The sequence below is a fragment of the Branchiostoma floridae genome, chromosome 4, assembly GCF_000003815.2.
Source record: "Branchiostoma floridae strain S238N-H82 chromosome 4, Bfl_VNyyK, whole genome shotgun sequence".
Taxonomy (NCBI): domain Eukaryota; kingdom Metazoa; phylum Chordata; class Leptocardii; order Amphioxiformes; family Branchiostomatidae; genus Branchiostoma; species Branchiostoma floridae.
Genome location: NC_049982.1, coordinates 15229076 through 15249399, shown reverse-complemented (window position 1 = coordinate 15249399; position 20324 = coordinate 15229076). Strand labels below are relative to the sequence as shown.

At 40.7% G+C, this 20324-nt stretch overlaps 2 protein-coding genes across 2 annotated transcripts in view; one reads left to right on the top strand and one right to left on the bottom strand.

The window, feature by feature from the left end:
- Positions 1-18714, bottom strand: part of LOC118413590 (probable phospholipid-transporting ATPase VD) — a 26466-nt gene extending 7752 nt beyond the window's left edge. The window contains exons 1-19 of the mRNA XM_035817118.1: positions 18593-18714; positions 13531-13642; positions 9153-9298; positions 7849-7996; positions 7200-7342; positions 6836-6957; positions 6220-6296; positions 5736-5824; positions 5280-5383; positions 4888-5019; positions 4503-4639; positions 4176-4275; positions 3548-3700; positions 2961-3037; positions 2495-2540; positions 2366-2382; positions 1562-1955; positions 1254-1339; positions 835-970 (exon numbers count right to left, since the gene is read on the bottom strand). Coding sequence (XP_035673011.1) covers positions 835-970; positions 1254-1339; positions 1562-1955; positions 2366-2382; positions 2495-2540; positions 2961-3037; positions 3548-3700; positions 4176-4275; positions 4503-4639; positions 4888-5019; positions 5280-5383; positions 5736-5824; positions 6220-6296; positions 6836-6957; positions 7200-7342; positions 7849-7996; positions 9153-9253 — 2062 coding nt within the window. The 5' untranslated portion in view covers positions 9254-9298; positions 13531-13642; positions 18593-18714. The remainder of the gene's footprint in view (positions 1-834; positions 971-1253; positions 1340-1561; positions 1956-2365; positions 2383-2494; positions 2541-2960; positions 3038-3547; positions 3701-4175; positions 4276-4502; positions 4640-4887; positions 5020-5279; positions 5384-5735; positions 5825-6219; positions 6297-6835; positions 6958-7199; positions 7343-7848; positions 7997-9152; positions 9299-13530; positions 13643-18592) is intronic.
- On the top strand, positions 18604-20324 carry LOC118412822 (COMM domain-containing protein 8-like). The gene is made up of 5 exons (XM_035815861.1): positions 18604-18732; positions 18908-19063; positions 19411-19563; positions 19738-19893; positions 20093-20324. Exons 1-5 carry the CDS (start codon positions 18637-18639, stop codon positions 20114-20116), a joined length of 585 nt encoding a protein of 194 aa, XP_035671754.1. The 5' UTR covers positions 18604-18636; the 3' UTR covers positions 20117-20324.

Here is a 20324-nt window from a genome sequence, read left to right as displayed (position 1 = left end):
AAAAAGGTATGAGTTACACAGATCTTTCTTTAAAAAGTATGAGGCTATATACGTTTCAGCTTTCGTTCACTTTATAATGATATAGATTTAAAAAAAAACTTCTGTGACAACTAAATTCTGATCTTCTTACTACGAAATTTCCTCCCATATTACAGTAGATCGCCGCCATCTTTATTCTAAACATAACATCGTAATGGCAGTCAAAATCCGACGCAAACTGGTCGATTTCGGCACAAAATCGCGCAAGTTATCATCAAAAATCGATGAAAAACTCAATTTTGAAAATTATGCGGTCGTTATGGGTCTCAATTTTGGCCGGTCGCGGTCGCGTTGGCCAGGTGGTCATTGAGAAAAGGTCGCTTAATGCTTACGTCAATGGGAAAAAAAATCGGGACCGAGAAAAAGCGGTCGAAATGGCCAGGTGGTCGCTGAGAAGAGGTGGTCGCTCGGGCAGGTTTGACTGTAAGTATTCATGTTTGGGCACAGATGATACAAATTCATTTTGAAGGGATTTACACTGTACATCTTAACTGTACATGCACAAGAACCTTCAAGCAAAATCCTTCCTGTCCTACCACAATACACATGCTTCTCACAGCCACATGGCTTGAAAGTTCTACCTTTTATCATCAACTATAAATCCAAAGGTCTGCTTCCTGGCAGAAATGTAAAAATTAAAATGTAATGTATGGATATACAATGTATATCTTCTGAGGTGCTCTAAATCATTTGAACTGAATATAGCAACACAAAGAGGAGCTTGAGAAGGACTCCCTCTCACTGGTTATTATATTGTCTCTCAAAGTCCTATTGTAAATAAGGAAAAATGACTACCTGTGGCACCAAGCAGCGTGAGACCTTGCTCCAGCTTGCATGCACACATGTAAACCATCTCATCCCGTGCCTCCAAATGCTGTGCAGCTTTGGTGTACTCTGTTTGCCAAGTCAGATACTCTGCCTCAGTCATAACCTGCCAAAAATGACATGTCAGTGTTTTTAGTGTAAAAGCAAAACGTCTGTTCTATCCTACTAGCTATTGTAAATTTAAACTTGTTATCATTAAAACAGTTAGTAGTGTATGAACTATTCATTAGTTTTATGAACAATGCTTGTATTTGGCTCAGACGTAGGAGTGAGGAGCCATTTCATACAATATTGATTATCAGTTTTTAAGCTGTAGGGTTCTCCAATTTGCATTTGGCAAGAAAATTCATGAATAAAGAAAAAATATTGCACTCCTCTAGAAAACATACCTTCCTGGCCATACAGAGAGTCCTGAGTCCTTCCTGAGAGTAGTCCAGCAAATTCCCCTCCACAGTAACTTGTTTCTCCTGCTGCCCTGTATATAGAAATTAAGATGTTTAAGACTATACAAAACAGTTGGTGGCAAAATGCAGTATGTGTTATCATGCCCGTTTACAAATTTTTTAAGCCTAATGCATTACCACATAAAAGTGAAGATAATGGCACGAAGCTACATTGCAAATTGAATGTCCAATATATTCCTAAGGAAAGTAAAAGATGCTAAATGACATTATGATGTTAGCCTTGGAAAACCTACCGTCAGCATTTGCATCCAGCTGGCTGAATATAGCTTCATCCGCTCCCTTGCAGTACAGCACTATCTCACCCTTCTCAGGATACCTCACAACCACGGACATACGCTTCCTCGTGGAGTCAAAATGGAGGATGTTCAGGATTGCGAGAGTGATCTCGCTTTGGTCCGGTTTACGGACCCTCACGCTCCGCGGAGTACGCTCTAGTAAGGTGTAGCCATATGCCGCAGCAGCGTACACCAAGGCAGCCTCGTCTGGACTCTCAGACTCGTACTGAATGGGCGTGGTCTGGGATATGTCATCAGTGCTGTCTGTCTCAGGTTCAAAAGCAATGTTATCTCCAGAAACATCCCATCTGGCACCACTGGTTGCACCTATGGGGGGCTGGCCACTGGAGTCCTACAGTGGGATATACATGTAATTGGTTACAGGAGTACAGGGAAAATGAAAATTGCTTGCAGACACTAGCATATTTTGTTACAAACTAGCTACACTTTACTAGAAACTAATTATGGGTAATTTATCATTTGGTCTGTTGTATTCATGGCTATGATTGTTAAGTTTCCGAAATCAGCTATGCTGCCTGAAAGTCATTGTATTGTAACATTTGCCAATAAATAAAAATAAATAAATAAGCTAGTAAACAAAATTTCACTTCTCCTTTCTGTAACAGTTCACAAAAGACTTTCATTTTTATTTATGAGCCTATCCTCTCATGTTTCTACTTCCACTCTACGTGTAATCATTTGATGAAAACCTACTACACACATTATCACGATTCAAACCATTCCATATCTCGCAGAGCTCACCTGTGGATCATGATGCCCTGTAGTGACCATGACAGTATTGCAGACACAGAGCACCATGAAAAACTCTTCCAGTTCACTGTAGTTGCCTGGCTCTCCACTAGGAGGCTCTTCAGTGTATACAGACTCAACAACCTTCTTGTAGAATAGGATTTGGCTCAGGAAGCATAGGGTGGTCCTAGAATAAACACAGAATGTTAAAAAGTGACATTGCTGTAAAAGGACAAACATTGTCAAAGGAGCTTAATGTTGAAATCAGCCCAATCTATCGTTGGTGACAGATCCTTTAAAAATTTTAGGATATAATCCAAAAATAAGTCATGTCGTCCTTTGTACAAGGCTTATTTGAGAAAAAATCAGTTCAAAATCCAAAACTTTTTTAGAGTATAGTGTTTCTGCAGTTTGGGTCCAAACCTTTTTTTGTACTTCCATCTTGTAACAGTTCATTTCTTCCTATCACACAATGACCTTTCCTGGTCTAATCCTTACTACATCTTCATAATCATCAGACATGAGCAGTATGACATCTTCTTGACTGGAATGATTCTAAGTACATGTATTTTGCATGTTGCAAATATAAACAAGAAGTCCTCAGTACCATGAAGAAGGCCTGGGTTGTCTGTCCAGGGATGTGGACAACACTTTTACGGAGTGCCTCCTCACCCTTCATCTCATCTGGAACATAAAGAGCATTTCAAGTTAGCCCTCACATGGTCACTTTAGCCTTCATATGCTGAGTTTACAGATTTGAGCCTGAAGTACAGCAGAGCAGAGCAGAAGCCTTCCTCCTTTCCATAAATGGCCAGTGATAAATGATCATCCTTGCCGCTCTGTGCCACCTTAAAGCAACTCATGGAAAGTAAGACAAACCTGTTTTGAAAGGACCTGATGGAAAGGGTGAATGAAAAACTGTACTTGAGGCTGAGCTACGTAAACGTTTCCTCACTGAAAGAGGATATGATTGATGATGATGAGAGAGGAACTTTTTACAGGTATCATTAAACACTGGGAGGGATCATCTAAAATCTAAACAATTCTAAAGTTAAAAAAATTTAGAGTTAAATGTAACGTTGTGACAACTCACTTAATGCAAAAAACAACTTTTGTTATATTCTGGCATGTTATGCTTGTTGACTAAAACAGATACTAACATAGACCACCCTTCTTTGTCCCAAGTCTACTGACCTTTGATGGTGTGAGCGTAATCTTTCCCACCGACAGTGCACCTACGGAAAACCATCATGTTCTCTGTCAGTGTGCCCGTCTTGTCTGAGAACACGTACTGGATCTGCCCCAGGTCCTCCGTGATGTTCAGGGCACGGCACTGCAGAGATGTGTCTGAGGGGCAGGAGTACAGGCTTCATAAGCTAAGGCAAGCTACACTGCTTTCTAACAAATGTCAAATGTAACCCTAATACTACAAAGTATACCACATTTGGCTGATTTCCAACATTTACAATGCAAATCCTCTTTATTTGTTTTTTTTAATCATTCGTTCTCTATTTGTTATGGCAAGGTAAGATTAAGTGAGATCTGTCACTATACATCCTTGGTCATTCATGTCAGTTTTACAAAAAAAGGTCCAGCATGTTCGCATTTGAAAATAATTAAGGATTGGCAAAACCCTGTGTACCCAAAGGACAGACTGGGGTAGATTGTGCGTGTCACATTGCCTGCTCACTTTTACTGTATTTGAACACTTTTCATCTGTTGTTTGCATTTTTTAAGTCCACTTTTAGGTTGATCCTAATTTTGGTTCTTATTTCTACACACTTCCCTCACAATCCCCCCTGGCCCTCAGTAATATACTGACCTGAGGAGTGCTCATACAAGTGTATGTCCTGGTGAATAAAATACACCTGCCCCATCTTGATCAACTCAATGGAAAAGTACAAGGACAGTGGGATGATCACCTATAAAAGGAAGAAAAACAAATCACAGTTTACAATCTTAGAATTAGAATATGAGTGTCCAAAATGAAAGCATGCTCAGATATTACAAATAATAGTTTGAGTGGTCTCAAATGTAACTGGGTTCATTAAATACTATCTTGGCCTTGATTTTTGAGGAGTTTCTAGGGTCAGCCAATTGCAAGGATTGTGCTAGAGGAGTATAGAGTGTGTCCGCAGTCCTGTCTGACCTGGAAGATGATCATGTACATCCAGAAGCGGATGAAGCCGTCCAGCGCTGGGTCCAGCCCCTCCTGCTGCCCCTCGATGGGGAGGACGAAGAGCTGGACACTGTCCTCAGGATACCAGTTGATCCACAGACCATTGCCTGGGAACAGGAAGAGCAACACTTTTTAAAATGTTTTCTGTTATAATGGTAGTTTCCCTATGATAATGTATTACATGTACACGGACAGAAATAAAACAAATTATAACTAGACAGAAGCTGGAGAGCACACATCTCTGCCAATACAGCATAGTTTCGTTAAACACTGAAAATCTATAATCAACTAATGCACAGTGCAGTCTCCTTCTTGCAGTATTATGTACTTTCCAAAACTTGTGGAAAACACCTACCAATTGCCCCTACCACACACATGATGACCAGGATGACAGCACAGAATGCAACATCAATGTTCATTTGACGTTCCAGCTTACTCCGCTTGTACCGTGGGCCACTGTTGTTGAGCATAGCCTTGGTGTCAGGGCCTTGATTAGTGGGAGAGAAGCATCACAGTCAGTCAGGTTTGTTGTGAAAACATTGAATGTTGACACTGAAAAACTGGCTGAAGTTATCTCTGATGGAGGATCCAAACCAATGATTCTCAAGAAATATGAAAGTTTCAAAGCTTCTCAAAGAGGCTTTATTTCAAAGCTTCTTAAAGAGGCTTTATGTTCCCTCATCATTGAGGGTTTTCAAAGCAAGAAATCTCCAAACATGGTGTTAAAGTTAATCAGTAATGACATACCAGCATACACCACTATTCCTTCAATAAAGTCAGTGTTCCTCAAAACACAGCCTCGTTGGAGCAGTTGGGCCTTGGACAATGGAAGCATCGTCTTATTATATTTTCTGAAAATGTAGGTAAGTTGTTTGTTTGATGTACTACAGGTAAATAATACATAAATGTTCATATGTTAAACACATACACTAAATCATACATGCTGCTTATTGGGGCCTGTCAAATTCATGCATTCTGTCAAGTTGCAACAAAAGGGATACTCTTTCAACCAAGTTCTGTCCAGAGAAGGACGTGACATAGTTTTAGGAGGTATCCAGATTTGCATCAAAGTTTATCATAAGGATTCCAGGAATATTTCCAAGCTTCTTTCTTCTACACTATTTTATATGCTTCTTTTACTCTAGATAATCAAACTGACATAAAACTTGGCCAAGGGGTTAAAAATATAAGGGAGTCACTCACATCCTGCCGTTAAACTTGTACACATCACTGCTCGGCCTTCCACACTCGATCCAGAAATTCACCCCCTCCTCATCCCACGATGGCGCCTCCTGGAAAGGCAAGACATTGTTGTTTAATGATTGTTAATGTTAAAAATATCATACTTCTGCTGGGTACCTTAGGGTGCCACAATAAAAATTGTAAATTCAAAGCATCTAATGAAGCATCAGTAATCCCTTAGGTATGTACAATTTAGGTATACAACATGTTTTTTAAATCTGGTGGTCTTTGGGTACCCCATCTTTCCTAAGTCTTACTTAAAGACATGGAACTATGAGAGTTGAGATTATACTACAATGGCCAGACATTACTGTTGCCAATCAGTATTGTGTGAAGGAATGGTGATCCTCCTGGGAAACAGGCCAAAATCAATGTCTCAAGGCAGACAAAATCATGTGGATGACATCATGTGGATGAGGTATGCATATGCAGCACGACGACATACCTGCTGACTGAGTGCTGTTTCCCTGGTCTTCAGGTTGGTCTCTCCATCCAGGTTAGCTGTCTCTAAATGGCACACACCTGGGCAATGGTGGGACAGGAATTAACACACTACAATTCCGCAAGGCTAGAGCAGCCATCATGTTGTTTCTGAACTCTGTCAACCTATACAAACCATTCTAGACAGGTAAATGTTTACATGCTTAACATTTACATGCTTAACATCTACATACATAACACAAATACTGTACTGCAAATAACATGTACACATACATCTATTACTAACGACTACAAACTATCCACAGTAGATAGGATACAGTGAGCTAATATGTAGCCCTTAGAAAAGTTTCTAATGTCTGTACTACACTCTTTCATTTTACCCATCAGTGCCAGTGTAGTATTACTGTCTTGATCCATGTTATCACCTGTTTCTATCAGACATTTCTAAATCCTACACCTCCTTACACTACTGTTCAGTAACTGTACTTCCACTTTTGAAACATCATGACAGTTTTGCCACCTTTGGAAAGCATCTACATAATGGGCTTGCCATGGGTGTACATAATTGTATTGCTCACTATATACCTGCCAGCCCTACCTGTGACATCACACAGTCCTACCTGTCTTGTCACTGCTCTTCAGAAGGACCAGGTCAGCTGGGATCATCTCATTGCAGCCCACATGGACGACATCACCCACCCTGACTTCCTCCCACATACAGCCCTTGTACTGTCTGTCCGCTCTGAGGAAAGACAAAGGCATCATTCTTTGTAATAATATCTGTATGTCAATCCTTTATACAAAATGGTGCATAGGTGTAGGTTTGCAATCTTTAAGCACTTTTGTATGTAGCATTATTGTTGTTTTGTTGTTATTTCCATGACAAAATGCTGTGTGGGTGTAGGTTTGTGATCTTTGAGCACTTTTGTAGGTGGCATTATTGTTATTGTTATTCCCGTGAGTTGTGGCATACAATGTACACACCTGCTAAAGACTCTGCAAATCCTGTTGTTGACCTCTTTGTCCATCCGATAGCGTCTGTAATCTTCATAGAGATCCTTAATGGCCGTGACGAGAAGGACAAAGATGACAGGCAACATGGCGATCTCTGCTCCAAATGCTTGTACCTAGGGAGAGAAAAATAGTTACACTCAAGTTAACAACTGAAAAAACCACAGAATTTAACATAGATCAATATCAATGAAAAAAGGGACCAAAATGGGGGGAAAATGTCACTATAAAACTATAATAAAGGTACATTGTTGTTTGTTAAGGGGTGTCTTTGTGGCGCAATGGCTTGAGCGTTGGAATCAGAATCAGTAGGTCCTGAGTAGGATACTCACCATGCCCCTGCCCCCATGACAGTGGGCCACTGAGCCTCACGGCTAATCTGCCTAAAGGTGCCCAAAACACTACGGATTTTGTGTTGCCAGTGTTTCATAATATGCACACTTGCCACTAAGACCCGTGAATTTTTGTTGTTGTTGTTGTTAACAGTTAAGTCTTGCATCCCTAGGCCCTATAAGTAATGTCATACATTCCTAAAATGAGAAACACCTTAGGTTAGATATGCATGAAATGAACCATGTGTATGTGTGGTAGTTAAAAATTGATATATTATTCCTGTACTGACCTGAGGTACAAAGTTGAGGATGACAATGAAGAGAAAATACACATTGGCCAGACGGTGGAACTGTTCAAACAGGTTCTTGGGCAGGAAGGAGAGGATGGTGTACTTAGTGGTCTGGATCTTGTTCCCGGCATAGTGAGGGTAGTTAGCCCTGGGATAGAGATGGGAGGCATCATGTTATAACAGTAAACAAAACATAAAATAATCAATTGCATCTTAAATGCTTCATGTTTGTTATACATGTTGTTGATACTAATCCCATTGTGACAAGTGAATGCATGTAATTGATTTTGAAAAGAACATAGTTCTATGACCTAAAGTAAAAGCATTCCTTATATAATAATTTACATATTACAAAGGGAACATAACCTAGCATTTTTAACAACAACAGGGAACAATTACGGTAACATAGCATTTTAGTAAGAATTATGAGGCTTGACCTTCATTGTTCTAACTGTAACCATAACAGTGTTTCTTGTGTTCCTGTTGTACAAACCAGCTCTTCAGGAGCACTGTGTGCCACTTGTCAAAGTCATTTACGCAGAAAGGAATGAAATGCCACCTCATGAAATATGCATGGTGCTGTATTGATCTTAGTCTTTATTTCCGTGTGACCTGGATGTTATGGAAACCTATCTGATGCGATGAATATCAAATCTGTCAGGGGGATTTAATATTCACACTTCAGTACATTGCTTCATTTCAAGCAGTCATTGGATGAATATCGTTGCATGCATGCAAGTGTACTGAGAAAAAAAGGCACGAAAAACTTCAGCTACATGCTGCAAGACAGTCAAGACATATTCAGAAACCTTACAGCTGTATCTGCACTGATAAACTGATTGCTGCTAAAATGATAGTACAATCAAAGCATTCACCAAGTCATCCATAAAGTCAATTTTTTACAGTTTACTGTATAATGTTGCTCATTCATAAAACATAATATTGATTGTAAGTAAGTAAATGCACCAGTGCAGAATTTTATTTTACAAGAACATGCAACATTGGTTCATTTTATGTCATCAGACAAGGGTCAGTAGATCCACTTTTAAAAACTAGTGTCCAGATTTTGTAAAGAGAATCTATAATGTGAGTTTATGTTGGGTTACGAAGTTTTTTCATCTTTCTCAAATCCTATCTACATTTTTTATAAACCTTTTCTACGGTCACAGGGAGAAAGAAACTACCTGTTTGAGGATTATCACTCTGAGTCTGACCTTATTTCAGAACATCGATCCGCAAGATATTATTCATGCAAGTGTCACAAGGACATTTCCTATATCATATAAATCTGTTGTTGCACTGACCTGTCATCTGTCTCCGGTGTTCCGAGATTTGGAGTGACGATTCGTTTTCCATTGTCGGCATGGCTGTAACCTCCATTCTTGTTTCCCATGATCTGTCCCATTGCACTGTGAGCTGCCTGTCACTTAATCATCATGCATGAAGTACTCTGCTGGATGGATCAAAAAAAGTTTTAGTGTTAGCTGGTTTTTGTTAATATGTACTGTCAGGTTATACACCTATCCCCCCCCCTTAAGGTCTCATAACACAGTATTTATCCGCGACCCCCGTCCCCAAAAGTAGTTCGGGTTAAAATAGTGCATCGCGGTACTTGCAAAGGCCGTATTTATTCTTCCGTGCACGATCGACAGCGAGGTGGAATCTATGGTGAATAGTAGAGGAATACATCGGTGTTCATACTGTATAAGTTGGATTACGTCGCTTTTTCGGCCGGCGGGAATTTGCGCCTTGATATGTTACCGGCACTTCCTGTTCGCCGCCTGCAGTTCCATGACCTCCGCTGGGGGTTAAATCAAAGTGTCTGTTATAGAAAAACGAGCCGGCAAATCTATGCTCATCTTCAGATATTTTGTAGCTTGTACCCTCAACTTCAACATACTAAATTCTTGTGAATTGTATCTGCACCCTACTATAGGTTTTGAGTCGTCGAACCACCTCACTTTGGGGTCCTTAACCATGTAAATCCCCATACCCGAAAAACTGTGTTCATTGGTTGAACAAGAAAGGGATGCACAAGGTCTCTCGTCCAGGTGAATGATGTAAATCATCCTATGGCACCTAAGCTGCACAAGCCCCATACTGAGTATACGAGTGTATAATGTATTGCAGATTTTTGTTTACTGCAGTAATTGTTGTTACAACCTGCTAAATTGTTTGATTCATATTTTTTTTCAATTCTCCTTTTCTGGCAGAGTGGTACAAGTACAATTTGTCTGGTGCACTTAACATTGTACAATGTACATGTACCTCTCCCAGCACAGGTATGCCAATATATGGAGGGAGCCCTACCAGATTATTAATGACATGCATGTACATTTTCATTTAAGCCCTACAGGCAAGACAGACTTAAGGCATAAAACCCATATCTAGCTGCAGGCCCCAGGGGCATTTGGGCCATACTACAGGAAAGCCTTAATTGATACAATTGATTCATAAAACCAACCTAGTTTGTAAGTAGTGAACTGACTAATAATCTTAACATGACTACTTTCAGAAAAAATGTAACTTTTCTGAAGATTCCAAATTGCTGCAGCTGTTTTTCCACATTTGAACTGTTGTTTATCACATTATCACAATTATTTCCTATCAGACAGCTTGAGGAGTCTATTGCAGATTCATATTCATAATGATTTTACATGGCATTAATGAAATTGACCTCTAGACCTCTAACAGCGCAGTGCTGTAGCATCGCACACATACATAAACTCATAGCCAATTCAGTCCAGCATTCAGCAGTGGCTGGGAGGGCTTACAGGTCAATTTTCCACCTAAACCCACAAAATCTGGGTAGGACACTTTTACAGAACATACACACAGGAAAATGTTTGAGGGAAATCTCACCTGTACATGTTAGTTACATACAGACTTTTACTGTTACCCATGACAAGGGAATGACTCACCACATTTTCCACCATGAAAGTGGGTCAAAGACTAGAAATGGAGATGGTCGCAAACATGGCACGTCATTCCTTTGTGTTGGATAATATAAGAAAAGTTGAAGTTATGGGAAAATTTGTCAAACAGACAAGCCAAATGCCAAATGTCAGGGACAAGTATGAGTTAGTTCAACACTGGGTTTAAGACTTTTTTTGCTGTAGAGTACCAGCAATCAGTACAATAAGACACAGCTCAAATGTCCCCATTGTTTGTCTTCCTCGCGCATGAGCTATTTGCGCCATGCATAGAAAACTGAATTAATTGTTTGTTAGATTGTTTTGTCACAAAATATTGCAATTAGCCTTGGGGGAAAAGTTAGTTTGAACTGAAATGGCATTCAATCCATGTTCAAAATGACAAACAAACTGGTAGGGGAAAACAGTGAAGTGTGAGTGCCATGATGATTTCCTTTCATGGATATTTGTACAGGCTCGGCAGCCTGCTCTTACATTTCACCTATACGTGTGGACAGGCAGTTTGAGGGGTGGAAAAAAAATGCTGCAAGATTTGGTTTTGACTTAACTTTTGATAGCTGGATGCTATCTTTTTTATCTATTGATTCTAATATGTAGTAGCCAAAAATAGCCAAGGGAATCCTTTTTATAAGATACAAGATCTGTTTGACCCCTACTCCGATTACACAACCACAACTTAAGACATGCATTTGTAACCATAACACTAAACCTCCACTGAAGACTGGATTCAGAATAAAAACAGCTATGGGTTTACATATGACTATTATGAGGATAAAGATAGAGATAATACCATTGATAAATAGAATCCCTACCTGCCTGATATCAGCAGACACCTATACTCAATAGCTATCTATCTTGTTTTCAGGGTTGCCCCGGTACCACAAACAAAGGTGGCTTCATTCAGTCATGTGTCTGGGTGGCACCGCCTTGCTGGGCCAACACGTAAACCAAATACTACATTGTTGGCTTGTCAGGTACACTGTTTCAAACAAAAGGGTACACATACCCGACCTGAAGGTCGATAGGTGATGATGATAATGCATTTATACAGTTGTGGGTTCTTTAAGACCAAACATAAATAAGAAATATTTAAGCTTTGGTGACAAATATGAAAGACATTTGACCACAAAAGCCCACATACTAAATCCCTGCAGTACTTTTTCCATGTACTATGATGATCTTCGAAAATGAACACGTAGAAACAGAAAAATTTGATTGTATCAAATACCAAACAGGACTGGCGTTCTGACTGTAAAGTTGCTTTGTTTGTTAAAACATTTTCTTTCTGATCCTTCTGTGCTAAGCTACCAAACTATTCCATGCTGTACATTTGTTTCAAAACATAACCACATGGATCAATCATTCAATGGTATACTTTCAAGCCTTAACCAACATACATGAATGTCAATGTCTAAATTGACTGTATATCAAAGTGTATTCTGGCTAATTCTGCTACTTTCCCATTCCTACATATTTCTGCTACCAAACAGTCTGTGTACATAAGTACCTTGAACTTCCTCCAGGAAAAGGCAGGGCACCTTGTATCAAAACCATCCAAGCATGTATCCTTCAGTACAAGATGCCATCTGAGGTATCTACTATTACCTAGTTGCACTTTAGGCGATAGGCAAGAAGTATGACTTCACCACAGGAGCTTGTACTAGTAATAGCCTTGAAATCCCTACAGAACTTTCCACAAGACAACCTTTTGGGAAATAAGATACAAATTTCTGATGTAGCTGAGCCAGTACACAGCTGAGTACATGTATACTGCCACAACACCGCTTTCTTGCTTCAAGTTCAATCACTTGAAAGGAACTCTTAAACTGAGAGGAAGTTGAAAGCATTCTTGGCCCCACACCATATCGTGTCACAAACAGGGGCCCCACTATTTCACACTCACATTGTTTGGAGACCTTAGCTCTTGCTGACAGCCCAGCTCAGGAATTGGAACATCTTCAATAATGGCACACATCAGGTTCAAATGAACGAAGCTTTGAACACTCCAAATAAAGTTTTGAATAGTATGTTGTTGTTGTTGTTGCACCATTGTTTATATACATGTGTGTATTAAATTTTAAGTATTTTGATGACGAGGACAAGGGACAGTGCTGCACATAGTTTTTTGAGGCTGTTGGGCTGAGGCGACATTGTCTTCAGTCATTACAAAAAAGTTACACACTATTTTCTTCTTGCAAGGCTTGCCACCAAAGAGGCCCTGTCCTTATGTCAAGTCTTTTTGTGGAAAGTTGCTGGTACACACAAATCTGAAAGTTTTGAACATTAGAACATGGTGTTTTCCTGCCATGGTTTATGTACATATGTACATTTGGGTATTCTTATGATTGAGAGACAAACCAAGTTAGTGACTGGTAACTATGAATCAGAGTGGCACCCAGATTAAAACCTGTAATGTAGTATATAACAATATAAGGCTGGCTTATTTTTGTCTTGCCTCTGTCTTGTGACACTGTCTTGTTGAAGTTGAACTTGTTTATCTGTTGATCTTCAACACCATATCATGTTACCAATAGGGCCTCCGCCATTCCACCCACACAGTGTTTGGAGGTCTTGATGACAGCCCTGGCCAGCTTGGGTTCACATTGATGAATTTTGAACACTCCGAATGAGAATTTGAAAATTATGTTGTTGCTATGCCTTTGTATACACAAGTGCATCTGAGAATTCCAATGTTGACAGATAAACCGAGCAAGTCACTAGTGATTAATAAGTAAGCAGGACTACAAACCTGTATGTCTTGATCTTGTGCTGGTGTTGTCCTTCCACCCTTGTTGTAGCTACAACCACAACCCCATTCTGACCAGACCATCCGAGGGAACTTACATCATCTGCTGTAGGGTCTGTTGAGGAAAGAATGGAGAACTGATTCAGTGATCGGAAGAATCGTTACTGGGGTGAGTAATATCATATAGCTCCTCTTTTTGATAAAATTCAACCATTTTCTGTTTACACTTTCAGAATTCAACACAGCAGACTTAGGTACCCTTCAAAAAGGACTTTGTCTTCTTCTTAAAAATAATCTTCTTTATAAAAAGTGGCATATCTTTCAATGACATAAGGCCAGGGTAACCATACTGAGTATGTATGATCATATTGTGCAGTCAGGCCTACACAAATGGAAGGCTGGAAGCACAGCTGTTCAATCCTGGGGGAGGCTTTTTAGGTGAAAATGACACAATGTCAGATAAATGTGAAAACAGTTCATTTACATAATCCAAATCCCCATGGTATTGCAAGTAGCAGAAACAAATTAAAGTAGATTTAGACTCTGATTGGATTACCGGGTTTAACAGTACAAAATGCAAGACAAATGCAACAATACCATCTGAAAGATTGACGCTAGCTTTTATCTTTTCATCTTGAATTTTATATACATTCATGTATTCTGTATGATTTATGTTATTTTCCTGCATGCCATGTATTTCCTAATCCAGTTACATGTATGCATAAGAACCACAGGAAGAATTAAGCTGCAGTGTACATGCTACTGGGTAGTTGTGGATCTGAATAAACTAAACTCAAACCTAATGACATTTCAGCCTGGTAAACGTTTAGTCTCTCTATTCTAGTTTTTCTTCTTTTTTGATTTTGTTATACCCCCATTAAAAACGGTTAGAAAATCATTAAATGGAACAGCTCTTGGCTTGTTCACAAATTACCGAGGACACAACACATTATAGTTACCATTAGCAACACTCCGACACTACAAATCACAACACTCAACAGTCTGTAGGACTTGTATGACAGCAGGAACTTTGGTGAGATGTGCTTGAAAAAACTCATGGATACTCAAAACAAGGCAAGTTGTCGAGCAATTATGTCAATGAAAACAGCCAATTAGCCGTAAACCTTCTGTGCATAAAGTAACTACTTGCCTCAGGGATCGGAGCTGATGCCAACACGGCAATACAAAATGTCCCACTTAGCAGGCCCTTCCCTTTGCAAATATTTACTTTATTCATTGTAAACACGATTTCTGAGATAACAAAGTTATAAACTAGATTTGGAATGTCATTATTTTGGCAATATACATGAATGTACTGTATGTAAATCAAACAAAAGAGCAGTTGATATCTGGACGTCACAGTCGTGCAGTGTTTACTGTACAGTAAACTTAACCAGGGACGTTAACATGTTATATAGAGGCATCATGATTAATTTACGGGGCCTTCAGAACAGTTCACAAACGATTTTGTGAGTTGATATGCTTTCACTTCATAAACATACAACAAAGGGAACCCTGTCAATTCAGAGCAAGGAACGGCAAGCTATGTTTGTTTTCTATGTTATACTCCCAAGCCAGAGAAAATGTTCACAGCTGAGCGATCAAGTTACCACCAGTCTACGCTGAACATTTCTAGACGTCTCTTAGCACACAGTAAACGTTTACGGAACAGAGCTGTCAGAAGGAAGTAAACGCCTTTTTGAAACCTCAAAGTATAAAATTACATTGATCAAAATAACACAAACGAGCGACCAAACGACGATTTGTACCACATAGTGTACAATCATTACACTCTAATATACCTTGTGAATGCACAGTACGGTAACTAAGAGAGGAAAGTTAATAGTTACAGTCGAACCGCAAAGCTCTATGCGCATCCGTTCTGCGCAGCCCTCTCTACGACAGGTCATACTCCGGAACACAGTTTGTCCTGGCATGACCCCGCTGCATGGGTGTAAGCAAGTGCCCGTTGTGCAGCAAAAAGACCTCAGACCTACATAATGTTTGTTCTTTCTTACATCTACAGGCTTTGCCCAGTACAGCCATATAGATATTTCATGCATTGCAAAATGACAACGAACACTGTAGCTTTCGAAACATTGGCAATTTTTGCCAGTTTATTTGTGGTTGTCTTTTTTGCAGTTCACCATCATCCCATAAGCTAACCCCACCACGTGATAGCCCACTTCCTCACCTGAACATTGATACCAAACTTTCTTGTTTAATTTGAGGAGCAACGGGTTTGCCCCGAAATTATCTTCTAACATGCGCAAATCCACCCCCGTTAAACTCCAGCTCCGGCCCGCACGGTCCAGCTCTTGCCCGCACAGTCCAGCTCCGGCCCGCACTGATTCCAGCTCCGGCCCGCACGTCCCAGCTCCGGCCCACACGTTCCAGCTCCGGCCCGCACGGTCCAGCTCCGGCCCGCACAGTCCCTTTTTCACTAAAAAATTGGCCAAAAAAGTTTAAAAGTTGCCCATTTTAAGAAAATTCCGGGACGACATGCAAAACTTTTTAGCGCATTCGTTGGCTAACATGTTCGTCCATCCTCTGACCGAATATGACGGCCCAAGACCCGCTGGTTTTTGAGATTACCCCATACCTCCCGTCGCGATACCGTACGTCAGGCGCGCCTAGGCATAGAACGCCATGGCCAATGAAAGTTTCCTTACGCACAGAAGGAACTCACGATCTTTAATAAATGCATAGATAACATGGATAACATGACTGTCCATTTTCACAATTTTTGACCGTGGTCCATGACCCGGTTCCTCTTGCGACACCCATCACGATCATGCCCCTGACTGACTTCTATATGGCTAACAAAATGCCTATGATAGAGACTACTTACTTATACATGGTTAATAAATTGCCCATGATGACTATTTACTTGTATGTGGCTAACAAAATGCCCATGCTAACAACAATACATACGAGTAACTATCAGAATGATGCGTATCACCTCATATCTATAGATGCTTACAAATTAACATGTCTGATATACATGTATACAATGGAAACAGTTGTTGTACTTTTATGGTGAGCATATTAGCAACAAATGAGATGTATTTGTCATGCCCAAAAGTTTGTGTATCCTGAAGAAAGTTGTGTAACAGAACATTTTTAGTTTTGGTTATGCTAATTGCTGTTCAACAGATTGTTGTTAAACATATTGAAATAATATGGAACTAGATAAATGCTTCTCATGTAATCAAGCCTATCATGTATGTACAGCAAATTAATGAAAGTGTTAGCAGGGACAAAATCATGTACATGTACATGTATTTTCGATGCACATTGCTACTGCAGTTGTAAACAAAATCATTAACGTTTTGACATTTTGAATCAGCACATGATGTGTTTCAATTGTTCGAATAGACAAATTACAGGAAAACAGCATGTAATTTTACAGAATAAAGAGGGTGACTGATATTACTCAAAACGCATTGAAAAGGAAGTTAGGTGAACAATGTCTTGTTTTCAAATGTCTTCTGTACTGGTGCTGGTCTTTGTATCCCCCCCGACCACCACCCCCCACCCCCACATTCCACATGACACAACCGTGTGTGCGGACATGAACCGGGTCATGGACCACCGTTTGAAGTTGTGAAAATGAACAGTCATGTTATCCATGTTATCTGTATTTAATAAAGATCGTGAGTTCCTTCTGTGCGTAAAGCGGAAACTTTCATTGGCCATGGCGTTCTATGCCTAGGCGCGCCTGACGTACGGTATCGCGACGGGAGGTATGGGGTAATCTCAAAAACCAGCGGGTCTTGGGTCGTCATATTCGGTCAGAGGATGGGCGAACATGTTAGCCAACGAATGCGCTAAAAAGTTTTGCATGTCGTCCCGGAATTTTCTTAAAATGGGCAACTTTTAAACTTTTTTTGGCCAATTTTTTAGTGAAAAAGGGACTGTGCGGGCCGGAGCTGGACCGTGCGGGCCGGAGCTGGACCGTGTGGGCCGGAGCTGGGACGTGCGGGCCGGAGCTGGAATCAGTGCGGGCCGGAGCTGGGTCGTGCGGGCAAGAGCTGGACCGTGCGGGCCGGAGCTGGAGTTTAACGGGGGTGAAATCACGGTGGTGAAGTTTCGGTCCAGTTGTAGCAGGCCATGCACACTACCCTGCGTTTTGACCGTATTTTCATACATTTCGCATGGTGTCACAGGCCTCATTTCTTGGTACGAGAAGCTGAATGGGTCCGACTGTCAGATGCAATATAATAAGTGACATGATGATAGACAAGTACACATAGACACAGGGTTTCAGTACAAAGTCAGACTTTTTAAAAAAATCAGATTTTGAGTCAATCTGTTTCGAACTCCTGGTCCGAATCTGGGTTCGAACGATGGAACCCAGCCGGTACGTTCCATTTTCCGTGTCGTGGGGGTCAGGCGAGTTCAAGCCTAATGTTGCAGCGTTTGGAAAAGTTGATAAAACTTACGGCTCAGGATTTGCCGTCGCAAATAGACTTCTTAAAACCCACCGAAATGAAACTGACATTAACCAGAAGCCAGAATAAGTGGGATTCATGTGCAAGCATACTGATATCAATACTTCATGTCTGAGATTTGTAAGGATAGTGAAAGATCAGTGTGTGCGGTTTCACGTTCGAAAAAAGATGCCGGGAAATTCGACATGTTGTCACATAATTTCGGGGCAAACCCGTTGCTCTTCAAATTTCCCCGGGAACTTAGGTATCAATGAAAAGGTGAGGAATTGGACTTTCGCGCTGTGGATTTATCTCGTGGGATGAAGTTGAAATGTAAAAAAGACCAGCAAACATAATCTTACCAAAAATTGCTTACGTTTCAAAGCCAACAGCGTTCGCCGCCGTTAGGCAATGCACGAAATATCTACATGGTTGTACTGGGCAAATCCTGTAGATATTCAAAAGTATAAACATCATGTAGATCTGAGGTCTTTTTGCTGTACAACAGGCAGTTATAAACACCCATGCAGCGGGGTCAAATCGGGTCGCGTCAAAAGCCGTATCTTAGAGAATAACACGTTCTAGGGTGACCTGCGGTTCGACTGGTTAACTTGACTCCGAAGCCGTCTCACCTGCACTTCTTTCTCCATTCATCTCACTCCATACCTGAAGACGCATGCGCACTGGTGTTCCGGTCAAAGGTCGGGGCATGATGGCGGCGGAACTTCGGCAGGACCTGCTGGGGAGAGTGGACGGGGAGGGGTTTGAGACGGTAGGGTGGGGGAGATCGGGCGGGAATGGGGTCGGGTAGGAGCTGACTTGTTGGGGAACGTGTGGTGTTGTTTTGATCACAACACTCCCACACATAGTTGAGTAATCCACCATTATTGGTGGAAGGGGCCAACAATGCCAACATTAGCTAGATTCCTGTTTTTGTCTCCGTGTAGCTTCTCCATGAGATAGTTGACTGGGTGTGCCGAGGTGCGGCCCCGTCCTACCAGCCCTACAGCCAGACCTGGGACCTGGACTCCTGGTGGCACGTCCTCAACTCAACCAAGTCGTTCCTGCTCCTGGCGGTCAAGGAAAACCTCTCCAAGGATGGGGTCAGTCCACAGAGATACGTCAAAAGTATGGTTCAAAAATCATCGAGGAATGATGTTGTATTCATTCTTCTTTATTGTGATGTTTGTACATATATGTCAGCTTACTTCCCATGTCAGTTGACCATGTAAACTAAAGGATAGATCAAGAAGGTCTTCTATGTAACCTACTTGGACATCTCTGCATATGCAAAAAAGACTGGTACATCTAGTGCTGTATCTACATATTAGAGATAGAGATCAGTATACAGATCATGTTTGATTGCTTTATTCTCTAAAATAGCTGTATAACTGCTTGAGTTCTCTTTTGTTATGACCTGGATATGTGAAGTGTCTGTTTGTCTCATCAGGTGCTGGAACACCTGACAGGTTTAGACTCCGACCACCAGCAGTGCTTCCTGCAGGTCATCACAAGTAGGAAAGAGGACATCAGACTGGCACTGATTTCGGCTACAGCAGCCATCTCACAGGGGGCCTTGGAAGATTTGGATTGGCAAGTCAAGGTATCTTTGGTACAGTTGTTTTAGTTAGTGACAAACAAGGTAGAACAGGAAGGAATGTGTCGATGAAAATAAAAACCAGACTGTGTGTCCAGAGATTTTCTTTCACTTTGCTTTTATTATCTCTAAGTGTTTGATACTAACGAACTGAGAAAAAAATCTTGTGATCTCTTTCAGCTGGTGTTGTCAAGCGATAAGATTTCATCAGTACAGAAGCCTGTGTTAGGCTTGGACCTGGCTGTGAACAAAGAGGGTCAGAGAGAGACCCTCAGTCTGGAGCTGTCACAGGAGGAAGTAGCTAGTCTTGTTACACAACTAGAGGCAGCAAATAAGGTGGGTTGTTAAACAAAGATAGGAAAAGTTGCAGGTTTATTTTTCCACTGAAGCTATCTGCATAATATCATGATTTTATCTCACTCTGCTTAACACCAGACAACGTAATTCTAGGACTTCTATCCAATCTTATCCACATTGTCAGAAATGTTTTTTACCATTTCAGTCTATTCGTAACATTTTTGTGCTTTGTTGGCAGGTGGTCACACAGATGAAGACATAATTGATTAGACAACAGGCTGAAGAAAGCGCAACATTATATCTTAAGTCTTTTATATATAATGAAGATGATGACCATAAAGAAATGAGTAAACTATCTAATGTATAATTTGCTATACTTGCACATATTGTTGTCCATTTGTGATCCCACAGTTGCCTACACATTGTATTGTCATTTACAACAGATGGCAAATAAAAGTAAAAAGTGGTGA